Source organism: Pelobates fuscus, chromosome 11, assembly GCF_036172605.1.
Source record: "Pelobates fuscus isolate aPelFus1 chromosome 11, aPelFus1.pri, whole genome shotgun sequence".
In the NCBI taxonomy this organism is placed as follows: Eukaryota; Metazoa; Chordata; class Amphibia; order Anura; family Pelobatidae; genus Pelobates; species Pelobates fuscus.
In genome coordinates, this window is record NC_086327.1 from 101,862,992 (window position 1) to 101,884,451 (window position 21,460).

Here is a 21,460-nt window from a genome sequence, read left to right on the forward strand (position 1 = left end):
AAAATCCAAGAATGGTTTGTAGTAATGGGAAGGCGAGCGAGATCAAGTATGTTCTACCAAGGAAGTTGGTCAAGACTTTGTCTACACGTCGGAAATGTGATAACGTTCTAGTCACTTCCTGCAGAAGCTGCAGAAAGCTAAAATAAGACAAGGGTTAGATTAGAATTTGTATCTTATCTTAACGATAAGAACAATTATTGGCAATGAGAAAAGCAGTAAGTAATTTCAGGAGAAAACTTTAAGTTGATCTCTTTTCCATTTGTGATCTAAGGAAAGCAGCTTAATATTACAGTAAAGAGTCATTTCTATAAATGGCTTAGGTCCAATGTTAGCCTGGTATACTGTGTTGTAGATTGTGGCAGGGATTATGTGTTTTGTCTCCCTAAATCGTGAAGTCAGTGGGCTGGCTCGAAAAAAAGCATAGGCTTAAATACAAATGTTTACACATTGTGCACATTGGTTGGGCCAAATCAAATTGTCTCTATTTTAGTGAATACGTTTCTTTATATGCACAGCGCATGAATAGATAACTTCCATATTATTACAGGTAGAAAAAAAGTATATGAATGCTTGGTTGTATAGGGAGAGGTATTAGCAGTAGAACGAGGGAAGTGCTCATGCCATTGTACAGAAAAGCCTAAGCAGAGACTGGGCCCCTAATACACACACAGACACTCACTCACACACAGACACTCACACACACAGACACTCACACACACACACAGACACTCACACACACACAGACACTCACACACTCTCACACAGACACTCACACACAGACACTGACACACACACACAGACACACACACACACTCACTCACACACTCTCACACAGACACTCACACACACATACAGACACACACACACACTCTCACACAGACACTCACACACTCTCACACAGACACTCACACACACACACACAGACACACACACACTCACTCACAGACACTCACACACTCTCACACAGACACTCACACACTCTCACACAGACACTCACACACTCTCACACAGACACTCACACACTCACACACAGACACATCACATACATTCACAAATTATTTTAATAAATAAATAATATCCACCCAGCCTCCCTACCTGGAGAGCTGGTATGGATCATTCCCTGGGGTCCAGTGGGGCTGCAGGGCGGCGTGCGGCAGGGCTGCGATCAGGCGCTGCGAGGGAGCTCTAACCTCTCTACTCTGCTCCCTCGCGGGCTGTCTGCTGATGCCGCGGGAGCCGGAATATGACGTCATATTCCGGCTCCCGCGGCATCACTAGACAGCGCGCGAGGGAGCAGAGCAGAGAGGTTAGAGCTCCCTCGCCGTCTGATCGCAGCACTGCCGCGCCGGGGGCCGAGATGGTGGCTGGCAGGAGGGAGAGCTTCCCTCCTGCCGGTCACTGAAATCTTGCGCCCCCGGAGCCGGTGCGCTCTAAGGCGGCCGCCTGTGCCGCCTTATGGACGCGCCGGCCCTGTATAGATAGTGCAGATCAGCTAATTTTCAAAACACACCAATTAAGTCACTAAACCTCTCCTCACCTGAAATCCCTCTGTTAACAAACTGCATCCTTAACCATGGTTTAAACACTCATAGGTATATGTGTGTGTGTATATATATATATATATATATATATATATATATATATATATATATATATATATATGTATATAATTATATATGTGCATATGTATAATCTTCATATCTAAATAACAAAACACATTTTCTCTAAATAATGTTCTCCCTTCTAACTAACTTCTCTCATTACTAAAATATCCCTATCCTTCTGCTCACCTGTCCCTAGCAACACCATCTTCATTACTTCCACTTTACTCCCCTCCCCTCTCTATTCATACATATACCTTTCCAGTCTATCTCCTCCAACTCCATCTAAATTCTCTATATACAGCCCAGCTCCAAACATGCACCTCCAGGAGGACACGCCCCCAACTGTGGCAATCTAAATCAACACGCTACCTGCACCTGTTGTGCTGAACGCTCCTGGAGGAAGTCTCGCATCCAGGCAGACTATGTCCAATTTAGATTCATATTGTGTTCATACAGCGCAGCCCTTGCCCTCGCCAAACAGTACTTTTCCTCTCTCATTAGTTCATGCTCCCGCAATCCCAGGCATCTCTTTGACACCTTTAACTCTGTTCTTTGCCCTGCTGTGGTCACCACCCAAAATAACCTTACAGCCGATAGCTTTGCCTGCTACTTTATCGTCAAGATTGCTCCCTTTTTCCTCAAAGCTTCTGGAAAGACTTGTCTTTACCCGTATGTCTAACTTCCTCAATTCCAACTCTCTCTTTGACCTTCTTCAATCCGACTTCAGCCCTCTCCACTCTACTGAGACTGCTCTTATCAAAGTTACTAACAACCTAATCGCAGCTAAATCCAAAGGCCACTACTCCATATTAATTCTTGTTGACCTCTCTGCTGCCTTTGACACCATTGTTCATGCTCTCCTTCTTCAAACTCTTTAATCACGCAGTCTCTGTGTCCTCTAGTGGTTTTCCTCTTATCTCTCCCAATGCTCATTCAGTGTCTCCTTTTCTAATGATACCTCCTCTCCTCATCCTGTCTCGGTTGGAGTCCCCCATGGCACTGTCCTTGGTCCCCTTCTATTTTCTCTTTATACTGCATCTCCTGGCAAACTTATTACCTCATTTGGATTCCACTACAACCTGTACGCTGATGACACTCAGATATATCTCTCCTCCCTGGACCTCTCCCCTGCCATGTCACTGTTTCCTTTCTTCCTTCTGTGACTGGATGTCCTCCCACTTTCTGAAACTCAATCTCTCGAAAACTGAGCACCTTGTATTTCCACCTCCTAATACTGATCCTCCTCTTTTGCTCTCCCTTTTAAGTTAGTGGTATCCACATAAGTCCATCCTTGCAAGCGTGCTATCTTGGCGTCATACTTGATTCTGGTCTCACCTTTGAGCCTCACATCCAGTATGTTGCCAAATCATGTAGATTCTATCTTAAAAACATAGCCCGCATCTGCCCCTTTCTTATGCAAGATGCTACCAAGGAGCTAGTCCATGCTCTGGTAATTTCCTGCATGGATTTTTGTAACCCTCTCCTAATTGGTCTTCCCAAAAGCCGTATCGCCCCGCTACAGTCCATAATGAACGCTGCCGCCAGACTGATTTTCCTCTCTTTTGGTCAGACTAGATGGGCCGAATGGTTCTTATCTGCCATTACATTCTATGCTTCTATGTTTCTTGTCGGTCCTCTCACAACTCACCCTTCTGTCAGTCCTTACATTGGCTTCCTGTATCCTATAGGAGTCAATTCAAAGTGCTAACCCATACCTATAAAGCACTGAATAATTCTAGCCCCTCTTATATCTAGCCCCTCTTATATCTAGCCCCTTCTCGGTCTCTCCGCTCTGCCCGTGACATTCTCCAGTCCGCTGCTCGCACCTGTACGGCCAACTTACGCTTGCAGGACTTCTCGTGGGCGGCTCCCTTCCTATGGGATAGCCTGCCTACCACCATCAGACTCTCCCCTAGTCTTCAATCGTTTAAGAAGTGCCTTAAATCCCATCTCTTTAGGAAAGCGTATGGCTTCCTAGACCAACCTCTACCTCACATACCTGCCTCTTGCTCTCTCCTAAAGGGCAGCATTTTACTCTCTCCTCCAGCTCTGCTTCACTCCCACCTTATTTGATTGCTATTTCCTGTCCTAATGTGTTTTATACCCACTACTAAACCCTAAACTGGTTCATGGATTGCAGGATAAAACTTACAAGGAAGGGTTAAAGGGATTTAACATGTATAGCTTGGAGGAAAGACGACACAGGTAGGATATGATAGAAACAGTTACCTAAAAAAAATAACATTAAAAAAATATTTAAATAATAATTAAATAATAATTAATAAAATGCCCACCCCACCAATGCTCTACACTCACACACACACACTGCATTCATACACACACTGCACTGCATTCATTATAAACACACTGCATTCATACACACTGCACTCATATACACACTGCACTGCATACACACTGCACTGCATTCATTATACACACACTGCATACACACTGCACTCATACACACACACTGCACTCATTATATACACACTGCACTCATTATATACACACTGCATTCATACACACACTGCATTCATACACACACTGCATTCATACACACACACACACACTGCACTCATACACACACACTGCACTGCATTCATTATACACACACTGCACTCATACACACACACTGCACTCCATTCATTATATACACACTGCACTCATACACACTGCACTAATACACACACACTGCACTCATACACACACACTGCACTCATACATACACACTGCACTGCATACACACTGCACTCATACACACACACTGCACTCATATACACACTGCACTCATATACACACACTGCACTGCATTCATTATACACACACTGCATACACACTGCACTCATATATACACACTGCATTCATACACACACTGCATTCATACACACACACACACTGCACTCATACACACACACTGCACTGCACTCATACACACACACTGCACTGCATTCATTATACACACACTGCACTCATACACACACACTGCACTCATACACACACACTGCACTCCATTCATTATATACACACTGCACTCATACACACTGCACTCATACACACACACTGCATACACACACACTGCATTCATATACACACTGCATTAATTATATACACACACTGTAAATAAATATTCAGTTAATATAATTTTTTTAGGATCTAATTTTATTTAGAAATGTACCAGTAGCTGCTGCATTTCCCACCCTAGTCTTATACTCGAGTCAATAAGTTTTCCCAGTTTTTTGGGGTAAAATTAGGGGCCTCGGCTTATATTCGGGTCGGCTTATACTCGAGTATATACGGTATATTAAAAAGAAGAAAAACTGCCACAACAAGAGGACATAGTCTTAAATTATTATTATTATTATTATTGCCATTTATATAGCGCCAACAGATTCCGTAGCGCTTTTCAATATTATGAGAGGGGATTTAACTATAAATAGGACAATTACAAATAAACTTACAGGAACAATAGGTTGAAGAGGACCCTGCTCAATCGAGCTTACATTCTATAGAAAATTAGAGGGGCAAAGGTTTAAAAATAATATCAGGAAGTATTACTTTACTGAGAGGGTAGTGGATGCATGGAATAGCCTTCCAGCTGAAGTGGTATATGTTAACAGATTAAAGGAGTTTAAGCATGCATGGGATAGGCATAAGACTATCCTAGCTATACGATAAGGCCAGGGACTAATGAGAGTATTTAGAAAATTGGGCAGACTAGATGGGCCGAATGGTTCTTATCTGCCATCACATTCTATGTTTCTGTGTATTTTCTAGTTATAAATGTGACTGTGGGGTTATTCACTAAAGTCCAACAGGCCATATACATAATTAGGCAAAACCATCCAGCTGCATATGGGCCACTTGGACTGCAAAGTCAGCACATTGCTCACACTATTTATGGCCGAATTTTGCAATTCAGGCCCCCGTGGGTGGGTGGGGCCTTACTCATAACTTCAGGGGGGACCTAGTGTCCCCCCAGACCCCAACCATGTGCGGCAGGTGAATTAGGGATATATTGCACTCTTGTGAATCTTCAGTAATGAACAGGGATAATCCATGTAGTTGCTTATATAGTTTGGAAAAACGATGATAGTATTACACCAGGCAGTAAAAAAAATAATGTACAAGGAAAATAAATCTAAATACAGGCAACACAAATATCGGGTGTACACCACTAGGCAAGAAAGATGTGGACGACCGGTGGGGGCTCTAAATAATGAAACACTGGGTGGTGGACATGTCTGATCCATATATGATTGAAAGACTGATGCTCTCCTTCACAAAGAGTCCAAACATGTAGTTCTGGCATAAATAATAAAGGGAAAACAAAAAACACCAGATGATAATCCAATAATCTAGCCTCGTTTGGCGTCTATCAATCTGTAAAATAACACTTGACGAGAATGCAATACCTTCATTTTGGCATTAGATAGTTTTTACACGTCTATGCAAAAGTTTAGCTGAGCTGGAGAGGTTTGTTTGAAATGCATCATAAAATGAACTTTCAAATATCTGTTCGTGGCAAACAAAGAGACCTTGCGAACATGCACTGCGATACTCAAGAATGTTCTTTGAACTTCCAAAAAAATTGAAACTGTCATGGACCTGTCAGCCTTTTTCTAGTTTCCTGATTTTTCAGGTTTACTCTTTGATAACACTGTTATATTGCCTTTATTTGGTGAGAAAAGCAATATTCAGGAACATTGATATGTGCTATTTATTTTAAGTCTCTCAGAGTTCACAGGAACCCACTATTTTTGGAAATTTCCACCAGGTTCAAGCTTTTCTTTTGAGAAATGCACATTAAAGAAACACTCCAGACACATCAAGCACTTCAGCTTACCGAAGTGCCTTATGTGTTTGTAGTTTGTTATTTTTTCAACAGTTTATTAAAGTGACAGTTTCAATAGTAATCATCATTTTTATAACTGGGGGCTGAAACACCTGCCTGGCAGTCACTCAGACAGTCAGGGAGGTTTTCTTCAGCTTTTCCAATGGAAGTGTCAAGCACGCTGGGCTGGAACGTGTCTCTCTTCTCAATAAACTGTACTACAGCATAGAATCTTCTCATTAATTTGCGATGGATTGCAAAGACTGCAGACAGAAGGTCTGTAGCTTTTGCAAGTTCTTATTTTCATATACCCAGTCTATGAAGCCAGGGCCAGACTGTGAACAGAAATCAGCCCTGGAAAAAAAATCCAGCCTTATAATTCAACGTGTCACAAAGTGTTTGTATTTTTTATATTGATGTGCTTTTGGAGCTGTCATATTGTTTCTTACCTGCAGCCCCTCACTCAAGATGATCCATGGGTATTACAGTGCTGTTATACCCACCCTCCAGGCTGACATAAACAAGTTCACTACCTGCCCACCCTCCAGACTGACATACACAAGCTGCCACACATAAGTTCTCTTACCCATACACAGGCTCACTACAGACAAGCTTACTGATACACACAAGTTCACTATAGACAAGCTCGCTGACACACACAAGCTCACTCAAGTCGAAATCACTGATACACACAGGCTCACTAAAGACAAGCTCAATGACACACACACAAGCTCACTACAGACAAACTCACTGTCAGGGTTTCTTTGCTGTTTTAAACAGCAACCCTTTCTGTTTCAGTGATTGAGTTTTCAGCTGCAATTACTATGAGCTGCTTCTGCTTGTTGCCACGGTTACTCACCTGTGAGTAGTAATCAACCCTGCTGCTAATCAGTTCTGCCTATTTAAGCAGCTAAGCCCAGAACCTCCTTGCCCTTGCGTGGTTTCCTGTTCCCCAGAAGTCTCCTTGTTCCTGTGTTTCCTGTTTGCTCCTGGTTCCTGACTCCGGCCTTGTTCCTGACTCCGCTGCTCTCCGTGCTCCTGATCCTGGCTTGTCTGACTACCCGCTCTGGTGACTGACCCCTGCTTGATTCCTGGACTTTGCTTTTGTTATTTATTTATTATTTATTAATAAAGGTGTGTTTGCATCTACTTCTGTCTCGGTCTGGTTCCTGGTCCCTGACATTACGCAAGGGCCATGAATACAGATGGTACAGGCAAGACACCTATACCTAACCTGCTTACCCAGTGGGACCAGCAGAACCACCATTTGGACCAGTATGCCCATCTGGATCCAGTACCCGGCCAGCCTGCGATTGCGGCCGCCTCTGCCTCACTTCCTGTTCTAGCACCGGTTGTAGCCTCCAAACCTGTAGCGGCTAGAGAAATGACTGGGTCTGTCCCGCTCCCTCAGTATTTTGGGGGCGACCCAGCACAGTGCAGAGAATTTATAAATCAGGTTAAAGGATACCTTGAAACCCTGCCCCAGGCATTTCCTACAGACAGTGACAAAGTTCACTTCATGATTTCTTTGCTGTCTGAAAAGGCCCTAGCTTGGGCAAAACCTCTCTGGGAGGCAGAGAAGCCTATTATCTACAATTACCCTGAATTTGTTGCATCCTTCAATAGGGTTTTTGATATTCCAGCTCGCTCCACCCCTACTGCCGAACTACTCATGTCTAATTCTCAGGGCACAAAAACTATTGTCGAGTATGCCAGTGAATTCCGTACCATGGCAGCAGAGGGTGGCTGGAACAACGAGACTCTTGTGGCTGCCTTTGCACAAGGTCTCTCCGATGTGTTTAAAAATGAGATTGCAGCCAGAGAATTACCTAAAGATCTCGAGGAACTGATATCATTTGTCACCCTCATTGACATCAGACTCCGAGAGAGATCCTCATCCAAGGAGCGCCTGCGGAGGCCTCTTGTAAATTTGGCACCGAGCTTTTCTTGCCCACCCGAACCTCCCTCACCTCCCATGCCTCCTGGTCCTGAGTCCTCTGTCTGTGTGGAGCCAAGGCGGTTAGGCTTCTCACGCCTCTCGGTCGAGGAGAGAGCCTTTAGGAGGAGGGAGGGCATGTGCCTATACTGCGGACACCACGGTCACATGTTAAAGTTTTGCCCGATCCGTCCGGCAAAGGGTCCGCACCCAAGATACTGTCAGGGGCAGATCTTGGGTGGTCTTTCTGCAGACCCAGAGATATGTGTGCACAAACCCTTGGTGCCTGTTATCCTCTCCTGGCCTGATTCATCCATTGAAACCCGGGCGTTACTTGATTCTGGGGCCGCAGGCTTGTTTATAGATTGTGCATTTGCAGCAAAGCACTCTATACCCTTACAGTCTCGCAACTCCCCACTAGCCTTCAAAGCCATCGATGGCAGACCAATACAGCCAACCCACGTGACCCAAGAAACTGTGCCCATATCTCTGGCTGTAGGAGCTCTACATCATGAGACGACCCAATTCCAGGTCATTTCCTCTCCATATTACCAGGTTGTTTTGGGATACCCTTGGTTACAGAAGCATAACCCCACAATTGATTGGCGCAAAGCTGAGATATTATCATGGTCCCAGCAATGCACATTGTCCTGTCTCCAGAAACCGGTCAAAGTTTTGGGCGCATGTTCTGCCTCTTCCTTAACCGCTGAGTACCAAGAATTCCAAGATGTATTTGACAAGGGTCAAGCCAGCGTTCTGCCACCACACCGTCCGTATGACTGTGGTATCGAACTCCAACCGGGTACCAATCCTCCCCGGGGCCGGATTTACCCACTGTCTGTAGCAGAGAATCGAGCCATGGAGGAGTATATTACCGATGCACTGTCTAAGGGTTTTATTCGGAAGTCATCTTCTCCTGCCGGGGCCGGCTTTTTCTTTGTAAAGAAAAAAGATGGCGAGTTGAGACCCTGTATCGACTATAGGGGTCTCAATCGCATTACTATTAAGAATGCCTACCCCATTCCATTAATCACGGAATTATTTGACCGCCTCAAGGGAGCAACGGTCTTCACCAAACTTGATCTGAGAGGGGCATATAATCTCGTCCGGATAAAAGAGGACCACGAATGGAAAACCGCATTTAACACCAGGAGCGGCCATTACGAATACCTAGTAATGCCCTTTGGTCTTTGCAATGCTCCGGCGGTTTTCCAAGAATTTATAAATGACGTCCTGCGAGATATGCTGCAGCAATGTGTGGTGGTTTATCTTGATGATATTCTGATCCATTCCACATCTCTCGAGAACCATCACGCAGACGTTTCTCGTGTTCTACAGAGACTTAGAGAAAATAGTCTGTTCTGCAAATTGGAGAAATGTGAGTTTCACTGCAAACAGGTTACATTCTTGGGATATGTTATCTCAGATACTGGATTCTCTATGGATCCGGAGAAACTTGCGGCTGTACTAAAATGGCCTCGACCTACGGGTCTTCGCTCTATACAACGGTTTCTGGGCTTCGCCAATTATTATCGGAAGTTCATACGCAACTTTTCTTCCTTGGTTAAACCTCTCACGGACATGACCAGGAGAGATGCTGATCCACAGCATTGGTCACAGGAAGCCATTACTGCCTTTGAGTCTCTCAAAGTCGCCTTTGCTGCTGCTCCTATACTGGCACACCCTAACCCTGCCTTACCATTCATTCTTGAGGTCGATGCATCTGAGACAGGAGTGGGCGCCCTCCTGTCTCAACGTCCTAACCCAGAGAGCTCCAGGCATCCGTGCGGGTATTTCTCGAGGAAATTGAACCCGGGGGAATGCAACTACCAGATTGGTGATAGAGAACTTCTAGCCATAATTTTAGCTCTCAAAGAATGGAGGCACCTTCTTGAGGGTACTTCAGTACCAATCCTCATACTCACAGACCACAAGAATCTAACATATCTTTCTGAAGCTAAGCGACTTTCCCCCCGGCAAGCTAGATGGGCTCTCTTCCTATCAAGATTCAATTATGTGGTTTCTTACTTGCCCGGTACAAAAAACATTCGGGCTGATGCCTTGTCTCGACAGTTCTCCCCTCCATCTAGAGAGGAGATAACCCCTACTCCTGTGATTCCTCCGGACCATATACTGGCAACCATCCGTACTAACCTCACCTCACCCCTAGGCGAGGAGATTCTGGCTGCACAAAGTAATGCTCCTCCAGAGAAACCTAATGGCCGTTGTTTTGTACCTATTAACCTCCGTACGAAACTATTGAGTACATACCACGACCCCAAAGCAGCTGGACATCCAGGCAAAAACCAGTTAATCTGGTCCGTATCCCGGCAATTTTGGTGGCCTAGTCTCCGTTCGGATGTCACCGCTTTTGTAGCTGCCTGTCCTGTGTGCGCTCAAAACAAAACCCCACGACGCCCTCCAGTGGGTCTCCTGCAAACCATACCTAATGGTGAACGACCCTGGACCCACTTGTCCATGGATTTTATCGTAGATCTTCCGGTCTCCCGTGGCAATACAGTCGTTCTCATGGTTGTTGACCGATTCTCGAAGATGTCGCATTGCATTCCCTTGAAAAAACTACCAACTTCCCAGGAACTTGCAACAATTTTTGGTCGGGAGATCTTTCGTTTGCATGGGTTACCCAAAGTGATAGTCTCAGATAGGGGTAGCCAGTTCGTGTCCAGATTTTGGAGAGCTTTTTGTACGCAAATGGGAATTCAGCTTTCCTTCTCCTCGGCCTACCACCCGCAATCCAATGGTGCAGCGGAACGAGCTAACCAAACACTGGAACAGTTTCTGCGTTGCTACATTTCTGACCACCAGAACAACTGGTCTGATCTGCTACCCTGGGCGGAGTTTGCCCACAATAGTGCGATTAATGCCTCCTCCCGGCTATCCCCGTTCCTGGCAAACTATGGGTTTCAACCGTCCATGTTGCCTGATACGTTCTTGCCACAGGAGATACCGGCATTGGAGGAACATCTCAGGGAACTCCGTTCCACTTGGGTGCAGGTTCAGAATTCTTTGCAACGCGCAATGCAGAACTACAAACTCCAGGCCGACCTATCAGGTCGGAGAGAGGGTCTGGCTGTCTTCCCGCAACCTACGCCTCCGTGTTCCCTCACAAAAACTGGCACCCCGATACGTTGGGCCATTTCGTATACTTCGAAGGGTTAACCCTGTAGTTTACGCACTTGACCTTCCTGCTAACATGCGCATCTCAAATGTTTTCCATGTTTCCCTCTTGAAACCGTTGGTTTGTAATCGCTACACCAACTCAGTGCCACGTCCACGTCCTGTTCTGATTGACAATCATGAGGAATATGAAATACGCAGCATCATTGACTCACGGGTCTTCAGAGGACAAATGCAATACTTGGTGCACTGGAAAGGATACGGTCCAGAGGAACGCTCCTGGGTTCCAGCCTCTGATGTCCATGCACCATCCCTCCTTCATTCCTATCACGCCCGCTTCCCCATGAAGCCCGGACCCACCAACAGAGATGGGGGGAGTCGTTGAGGGGGAGGTACTGTCAGGGTTTCTTTGCTGTTTTAAACAGCAACCCTTTCTGTTTCAGTGATTGAGTTTTCAGCTGCAATTACTATGAGCTGCTTCTGCTTGTTGCCACGGTTACTCACCTGTGAGTAGTAATCAACCCTGCTGCTAATCAGTTCTGCCTATTTAAGCAGCTAAGCCCAGAACCTCCTTGCCCTTGCGTGGTTTCCTGTTCCCCAGAAGTCTCCTTGTTCCTGTGTTTCCTGTTTGCTCCTGGTTCCTGACTCCGGCCTTGTTCCTGACTCCGCTGCTCTCCGTGCTCCTGATCCTGGCTTGTCTGACTACCCGCTCTGGTGACTGACCCCTGCTTGATTCCTGGACTTTGCTTTTGTTATTTATTTATTATTTATTAATAAAGGTGTGTTTGCATCTACTTCTGTCTCTGTCTGGTTCCTGGTCCCTGACACTCACTACAAGCTCACTGACACACACAAGCTCACTGACACACACACAAGCTCACTACATACATAGAATGTAACGGCAGATAAGAACCATTCAGCCCATCTTGTCTGCCCAATTTTCGAAAATACCTTTAATTAGTCCTTGCCCTTATCTTAAGTTTAGCATAGTCTTATGCCTATCCCACACATGCTTAAACTCCCTTTACAGTGTTTATTCCATTTATGCATTTAAAGTTACACTACAGGCACCCTTACCACTTCTGCCTATTGGAGTGGTCTGGGTGCCAACTCCCATCACCCTTAACCCTGCAAGTCTAATTATTGCAGTTTTTATCAACTGCAATAATTACCTTGCAGGGTTAAGTTTTTTCATAAAGCTCTTCCACTTCCTGTGTGAAAGGTCACCAGGGTGAGACTGGGAGGTCGCAGATCCAGTGCGAGGGCTAGCTCTGCCAGACTGTCCATGCAGAGCTGAAAACTAAGAAGGAGCTTTTGTGATTATTTTACGAGTGTAACACAACATTTGTAGCAATACTTGCGGTTCCACATACAGTCAACATAACTTTAACAAGAGCAATCAGAATTAGACCCTGAACACTGCACATTTAGTTTACTTAGGTGTTATTGGCAACATTTACTAACTCACCTTCCAAGCAGATACAATTGATGTAGCCTTACAAATATAGACTTTGTGGTACTTCCTCTCCAGCTGTATTACTCTTTTAGCCTGAAATGAACTTTAGCTGTACATGCTATATCTATAGTGGTGAATTTTGGATTTGTGCTGCCCTAGGCATGACTAACCTCGGGCACAACCCTAATTTAAATTTGTCCCACCCCTTCCTGTCAAGACCACACCTTTTCCTGTTTAAGACTAACATGCATTTTGACTGACAGACACATGCTCTCACTGATACATACACTGACATACACTCACGGACAGTTACACAGTCATTGGCACATACACTGTTTAACCAAGAAAAACTTTTAATGTCACTGACACACCCACTCACTGACAGGCACACACTCTCAGATACACATACACTGACATGGACACACACTGATTTGACACACACACACACTCATTGGCACATATACACACTCATTGAAAGACACACACACTCACTGACTGGCACACATACACTCACTGGCACAAACACATTAAATAACAGACAACCACTCACTCACTGACAGACACTGACAGTAAGACACACATCCACTGACAGACAGAGACACACACACTCACAGACGCAAACACACTCAATGACAGGTGCAAACTCATTCACTGACAGACACACAGTCACTGACAGATACACTCATGGTCTCTGACAAACACACATACACTCACTGACACACACTGAGAGACACAAACACAAGCAAACTAATTGACAGTCACACACTCAGAGACACACGCATACTGACACTGGCATACTCACACTCACTTTCTTGCACACTCACACATTATTAAGTTTTGATTTTATTTTAATTTACCTTTGGGAGAGCTGAAGTTCTATGCTTCCAGATTGGCTACTTTGGTTTGAATTTAAATACCCCACAATTCTAACTTCATTAAATAACCCAGCAAGAGGTGTTGTTTTTTTTTTCGTGCACATTAGGAAGTGGCAATCTATTGGAATAATTTACAGTGGTCATGAAAAAAAAACAAGTTCAATGTGCTGCTTTCGTGATTATGTACAAACATGCATTTACACATATAATGTATCCTTGTTACTCTTATGTTACCCCTCCTAGTGGTCACAGTTGTTTATTACGTCCTTGATGTATCAGTGCTACGTCGTTTAATATATTGCAAAAGGCTTAGCATAAACCAGCAAACCATTCAAGCAGTGACACTTTAATACTCCCAGCTTCATCACTCAGTGCTATATTAGTATTTTATTTGCTACTGTCAATTTTACGCATGTTTCTCTTAAAATCCAATAAATGTTTTTGGGTTTTTTTCTCATAAGTTCACTGCAGAAACAGAAAGCCATTTCTAGGCAACCGGTTTAACTTTCATGCTGAATGCTATGACCCCATATCACAATAGCCTCTCTCATTATGGTTTAATCCTCTGATTTGGCAACAGAAAAAGGTTTTCGACACAGACGACGAGAGGACAGATGAGAGTGAAGTGTGAAAAGAGGTGTGTAGCAATGACAGGAATGAGATGGTGGGAAAAAAGTACCATTTTGCCTAAAAGAGGGATAGATTTCCTGAGTCTAACTGGCAAGGAGGGTAAGACAAAACAGCTCCAAGAACAAGTCTGTTAAAAAAAAAAAAATTGTTTAAAACCAGCTTATTATTATTGATTTGTTACAGAAGCTGCAGTGAGCATACAGCTGTACATGCCTTATATTTCAAAAGTAAATTGAATAAGATCCATATGGACCTCAGGTCAATGCAATTGCAATCCATGCATTTCAATGAAAACCACTGCAATTGTATTGGACATAAGCAAGATTTCTATGAGGGATGCATCTCATAACTGTATGTATGTGATCAGTGACCACCACTGTGCAGCAAACAGAGGTAAAAAAAAAAAAAAAAGGTAATTACATATAATATTAACTTATAATTCTAAGATACACAAGCAGTCTCCACCTAACCTGAATTTGTGAATAACCCCCCATGAGCCAAAGTCATAATTCAAACGTAAAGGGTTACTTCAACCACCATGACCACTTCAGAGATTTGAAGTGGTTATGGTGGTGGGAGTCTGTATGTGCAGTATTTTTGCAGAAAACACTGCAAATCCAGAGATATTTGCACTTTTGTGCCGGGTGCTGGTTGCTCCCCCTGCACACATAACAGTCTCTTTGGACCTCTGTTACAGGCTGCCCAATATTAATTATGTGCAAAACCTACATCTGTCGTCTGTGCATGTGATGGCGACAGATGTGATGATCTTCTCCCTTGTAGGCAGCATGCGTTCACCTCCCCTCCTTCCTGGCACCCTCCACAATTGAAATCTATTAAAATAAAACAATTCTCCCTTTCCTCGTCACCGCGCACGCATGCTAATAGGCATTAAAAGAAAAACGGATGTTAGAAAGGGTTAGAGGCTTCAGTGACATGGATCTGCATCAACAACTGCACATACCAAGAGTTATTTATTAAAGTGTGAATTGTTGAAAGAATTAAAAGTAAATTTCTAATTTTAGTTCAAAATAGCCAAATTGGAAAATAAATCTCCAAGTCAACTATGATTTCTATTATATTTTGGCCTATAATTTAAGTTTAAGTTTCCTGATAATTCAAACATAAATGAATAGCCCAGGTAGAATGGATTAGGGAAAAATATACTCACATTTTTTGAAAATGAAATCCAAGTGGAAAAGCTGAGACAAAAATGGACACGTTATAACTTTGGCCGATTTGGAAGAAGAATTCAGATTTTAGTAAATAACCCTGAAAGAGTTACATGAAAAATCGAATTAATTTGAATTCTTGAATACAGGTACTCCTCACTTACCGACCAAATTCCGTTCCTGCGACCTGGTCGTAGAATGAATTGGTCACTAAGTGAGGAGTTAAGGGATTCCCTGCTATGGTGCGCTTTTCTATGTTCGGGGAAATTTCACCAAACATAGATTAGAGGGATTCCCTGCTCTGGTGCGTTCGTCTATGTTCGGGGAAATCTCCTTGAACATAGAGGAACGCAGCAGAGCAGGGAATCCCTCTAATTCCAACGACGGCTCGCACTTACCACCCCAGTCGTAAGTGCTAGCCTTCGTAATACAGGTCGGTCGTGAAACAAGGGCCACCTGTATGACATTTGTCATTACATGCAAAGCTCTCCATAACGGTGTCCCTGCTTATACATTCTCCCTCATTAGCAGATATGTTCCAGCCTGGCCTCTTAGCTCTGTCAATGACCTATTACTGTCCCATTTTCGTATCCCAGACAGACACCTACAGGACTTCTCAAGGGCTCTCCTTCCTCTTGGAATGCCATCCTGCACCACAGTAAACGCTCACCATCTTTGTAGACATTAAAAAAAAAAAATCCTTAAAAGCATACTTTATTAGAGAAACCTATCAGCTTGCTCTCATCCCTGCCAACCTTTTCATGCTGTCTCCCATCTGTTACGCTCCCTCCCAAGCTTTCAGGTATATCCAGATCTTTTGATTCTCACACTTCCCTCTGTCTAATTGTCCCTCATCCATTTAGATTTTAAGCTGAAGTGGGCAGTGTCCTCCTCACCTACCGTCCCTGTACGTCAAACGTGTTTTGTTAGACTTGCTTGTCTTGTTTTACCTGTTGTACTGCTCTGCAGAATATGTTTGCGCTATATAAATAATTGTGATTGCCATCTCCCACAGGAACATGAGTTCCCATAGAGTCTGACTGACTCAAAATAAAAAAAGTAATTTGAGAATCACAGGAATTTTCCACACACAAAAAAAATCTTAAGGCCAGATACAGAAACTCATATAAAGTTGGAAATGGAGTATTTATCTGTACTATTTTTCCCATGATGCTCAGAAAGACATGGCTGCCTGAGAACCATGTTAATTGTAGTTGTAAAAGAAATAAATTAGATTAAACGTTTTACTGTCAAATATAAAAGAAAACTGTGATTTGGGAAAGATTCTGCATTGCAAGTATTTTACCCAGTTTATAGTTATATAGAATTTCCCATCATGCCATGCTTTGCAATAGACATTACTATATTCTCTCCTGGATGATATAACTACTTATATTAAATTCAGACAGAGCACAGGATCATCCGCATTCCCTTTAGTAAGAATCCCCCCAGGTCTTTGTGGTTCTTCCTCACCCCCCGCCCTAGCCTGGGAAATGGTTTGTCTTGGGGACTCGGCATTGAATAAATAATGAACACAGGGAAATGAAGCCAAAAACTGCGCTCACGAGTTTGTAGCTGTGATTTACAAGGGAAGAGGAAACTACACCCCAGATACCAGGAGGGGGGTTATTCCAATGAGCTTGGTATGTGGAACTCTCCACTGAGTTAAATAGAATCCTGAGCGCGCGGGGTTCTAATGTTTAGAATTCTAGCGCAACATTGTATCAGCTTTGGAACGTTCAGCTGCGCTGGTGTGAATGGAATGCGGTATTTTCCCAGGCAGGACTCCCCCCGCGAATGTGAAGCAGAATGGTAGCTTCCATTTAAAGGGTGCATGTCATGATTGCTGTGTGCTATGTCCTTTGGAGAGGAGGCTGTGTGCTCTGTGTCTCAGGCAGCGCTGTTCATTCCTTTACTAGAGTCACCAGGCTCTGCACCTCATTGACCACCATGCTGCTCTCTGTCTCCTCTCTCCCCAGGCCAAAATCCTGCAAATGATGGAAGATAACAAGCAGCTGGCCCTTAGGATAGATGGGGCCATTCAGTCTGCCAGCCAGGAGGTGAGCAACCTGCGCTCTGAGCTGACAGCCACCAACAGGAGACTGGCTGAGCTGAACAGCACTGATCCTTCAGTCATGGAAAACAACCAGCACAACACACAAGGTAAGAATAGCCTGGACACTGGGGGGTGTGATGCAGGCTGCAGCCTGGTGGGACATGAATATTCATAACCTGGTTTCAGGGTTTAGATTTTTTTTTTTTTTCACCATTATCATTCAAAAACTTTTGTAGGATTTGTGTGTTTTTTTTTTGGTTTTTTTTATACATTTTTGGTAAGGGTGTTTGATTGCATATATTGTTAGTGGTTGTGTTTATAACGCATCCTTGTGAAGGCATGTAGATTATTAAACTGTGCTGGGGCACATGGCTGGCCAGTGCTTTCTCATGATATAACTCTCTCTCTCTCTCTCTCTCTACCTGCAGAAGAAGTGGGATGCAGTAGTTTGCAGACTCATCAGTTGTGGTTGTTACACATTTACTGCTTATGTGTGGTTTGGTTTTAAGAAGATACTATTATGTGTTGTTTTTCATTCACATTGTTACAATGTATTGTATTGCTGCAGTGAGATCACTTGGGTTTCTGTAGGTGTCTGTATACACACAAATCAGTCTAGCTGGAATCCATACATGGAGAGCATAGGGTTCCCTCCCCCCCTTCAGCATTATTTGGCAATTGTAAAGCTACCCTGACCCATGGATTCAGACACCCTGGTGACTGTCCTTATTGACACTAGCTTGGATTCATGAACGCTGGGAATATTTCCATGCAGCGTGTGTTTGAGAAAATTGTCTGTTAGATGTGTTTTTATTTAAATTCACTAATATCATTATTGTGCAATGTGAGAGTTTCCATAAGAAACTTGGGAACACAAGAAGCCTAAAAGTTGAATACAATGGATGGGGTTAACCCATAAGTCTCAGTATGGTGTTGCAAAATTATACCCTCGTGTATTGCTCACACATTGAGAGATATCTCCTCTTCGTTCATCATGTGGATATGAGTCCTGATGTATTTTTATTTTTTTCACCTTTTTACAACCTTTATTTTTTATTTTTTTTTATTTTTTTTTTTAAGATTAACATAGAATTTAGTGTATCTAATGTGCTGTATATGCTTTTGGATTTTTTTTTTTTCCATTTGACTGCCGGAGGAGTGCATATTTTTACAGTGTGCTTGCATATCATTTACTCCCGTAGGGTTCAAACTGTACTACACCAATTTACTACTTAATTCACCCATTGGGGAGGGTCTTTGCAGACTAACGGTTAAGCATTTATTAAGAACTCTGCTTGAATCAAACAGAGACACTGGAAATTACATTAGTTTCTAAGAATTGGCAGTGAGATTTGATAGCAACACATCTGCATTGTAATTCTAATTAATATTTTTATTGTCCTGCTGATAAGCCTCTAGGTTTTCAAGGCTGGATCTCTATTCATCTTTGCTATATTCCGCTATGTGATTTTTATTATATTGTCAATTAAGATACTGTTTATCAAATGTGCTAAAAAATAAAATAAAATGCAATGTTTTTTTTTTTGCTCTTTTTAACATTTTTCTTTTTCTATTTAATTAAAGAGTTCAGACACTGTCTGCTGTTTAAAAATTGATAACACCCCCTCCCATACCACTCACATCTTGCAGTGCTTACATTTTACAGACAAACTACCTTAAAAATTCTATTTTGCTACTACCAGTATAGGAGCTGTTGGTAGTACTTCGTATATACATATCCGGTTTATGTTCTACATCCTAACGTCACTGGACTATAATCAGATTTTTTTTCTGATATAATAGTATAAAATCTACATACGTGGCTTTTTATTGAAATTAATCCAACAGATTGTGTATGTGTATTTTTTTTCTAATAATGACAAGTTTATAGTTGTATTTGTGGTTGTAGCCTCTGATAATGGGTGTTTTATTGATGCAGGTGCAATTCCACCTAAACCCTTTTGGTTTGAGTCAGAGGTGGACATCATTCAATTTGTACATTGTGATTGCACTCAAACTTTAAGCCAGGATGTGCAAACCTATTTAGAACAGACATGTGTAAAATAATCCCAAAAGTTGGTAGCCACCAGAAATATGTCTATGAGCCTTGACTTCTGATGTTTGTCAGACGCCTAAAAGGGTATGATAGCAAGTTTAAATTAACATAATAGATTCAGGACTTGACTACGGGGGAGGGATGGGGTCAAACAGGCAGGCATTCCGGTGTGGCTAAAATAACCCTTCCATGATATTCAGATCTGGCTGGCTGAGATTTATAGTTCAACAGCTACTTGTTGCTGACCCTTTAATTAACATGTTAAATGCCTCACCCTTCTCTTATTTAAATTGGGTTTTATTTGAAATCCGTGTTTACTGACCACAAGGTCATAATTGAGATGTACAGCCATAGATTGGTTTTGTAGAATTCCTTTTCAAAAGTCTTCTGCAGTCTACTTGAATATTGTCAATGTACAGTTTGTTTGTTTGCCTGTTTTTAAGAGCATATCAGTTGCCCAGATATTCTGCAACTTAAAGTTCCAAAAACAAGTGACATTCCACGGACACTACTGTAATGGCCCACACTTTTTGGTAATCTATTTTGTTGTCATCCCTCCTCGTTACCCAGTTATCTCACTGCAAATTCTTTACATAGCCTGACATAGGCATTTTTACTATTCTTGTGTTGTGTTTCATAACAAAAATAGGCCTAATGCATAACTGAATTTCTAATTGGTTGTCTATTTACGGTAGCACCTGATTGTTTGTTTTTACCAAAGAAAGACTTGTCAAAAGTCGATCAAAGAATTGAGAATTTTAGTCTGAAATGGCCAATCTGAAAAACTTCTCAATTTCAACAACATTTAAATCTTGGTGATGTTTGGGACAATCTGCATTGCCCTTCTCTATTATTTCTTAATGAATAACTACATATGTGATCACATGGTTTCTTGACTGTATATTGTACTATATATGTTCTATGTATTCTTATGCATACTATAATCTACAGCAGCTTAGGACAGTTGAAGTCTCTTGTCCCCATTCATTGTTTCACTATAGCAAAGCTTCGTAGGGCAAATCCAATGTAAGTAGTCCAACCATTTAGACCGGTTTGACCTCTTACCTGGCCGCCACACTCTTCCTTTTCTGGTGCCGGAAGCTCTGACGCTCTCAGCCAATTTGCTAGCCCTGCACTGCAGCGCGTAGCTGATCAGAGCCGGTGGTCCAATTCTCAGACAGGAAGGAGGAAGAGGAGTGGCGGCCACCGGCAGACCCAAAGTAACCACTACTTACATTGCTTACTAAACCACTACTTACATTGTTTGGAGTGCAAGGCCACTTTGGGCACCATAGCCACTACAGTGTGCTATCGTGGTTATGGTGCTTGGAGTGTTCCTTTTTAATGTTGCAATTTAACTTTTTACAGGGTTATTAACTAAAGTGAGAATTGTTGGGAATTCAGATTGGCTGTACTTCTAGCTCAGCTTTTTTGGTCTGAAATGTGAAATTTGCTTTGAATTCCGTACAGTTCTCCTCGCTTTAGGAAATAACCCTGATAGTGTTTTCAGGTTTTTTTTTTCTTCTTCAAAGCAACACATCAATCTGGCTCCCATATTCAATCTGAAACATTTCATAAGATGGTATTTTAGATCAATAACAATTACCAATAAACCCTGGCCTGAGCCCCTGGCTACAATAATAGCACACTGGTCAGGTGTTTATTATTGTAGATTCTCATTAAAGACTTCTCCATGTATACCATAG

At 42.8% G+C, this 21,460-nt stretch overlaps 1 protein-coding gene across 3 annotated transcripts in view; it reads left to right on the top strand.

Annotated features, from left to right (window-relative positions):
* Window positions 1–21,460, top strand: part of KAZN (kazrin, periplakin interacting protein) — a 594,836-nt gene that overhangs the window by 402,689 nt on the left and 170,687 nt on the right. For 2 of the 3 annotated variants that reach the window (XM_063436584.1, XM_063436583.1), the window contains exon 3: window positions 17,622–17,805. In XM_063436584.1, the coding sequence (XP_063292654.1) occupies window positions 17,622–17,805 (184 nt within the window). Of the gene's footprint in view, window positions 1–17,215; window positions 17,286–17,621; window positions 17,806–21,460 lie in introns of those variants that run through there. The other variant, XM_063436585.1, reaches the window with a different exon arrangement.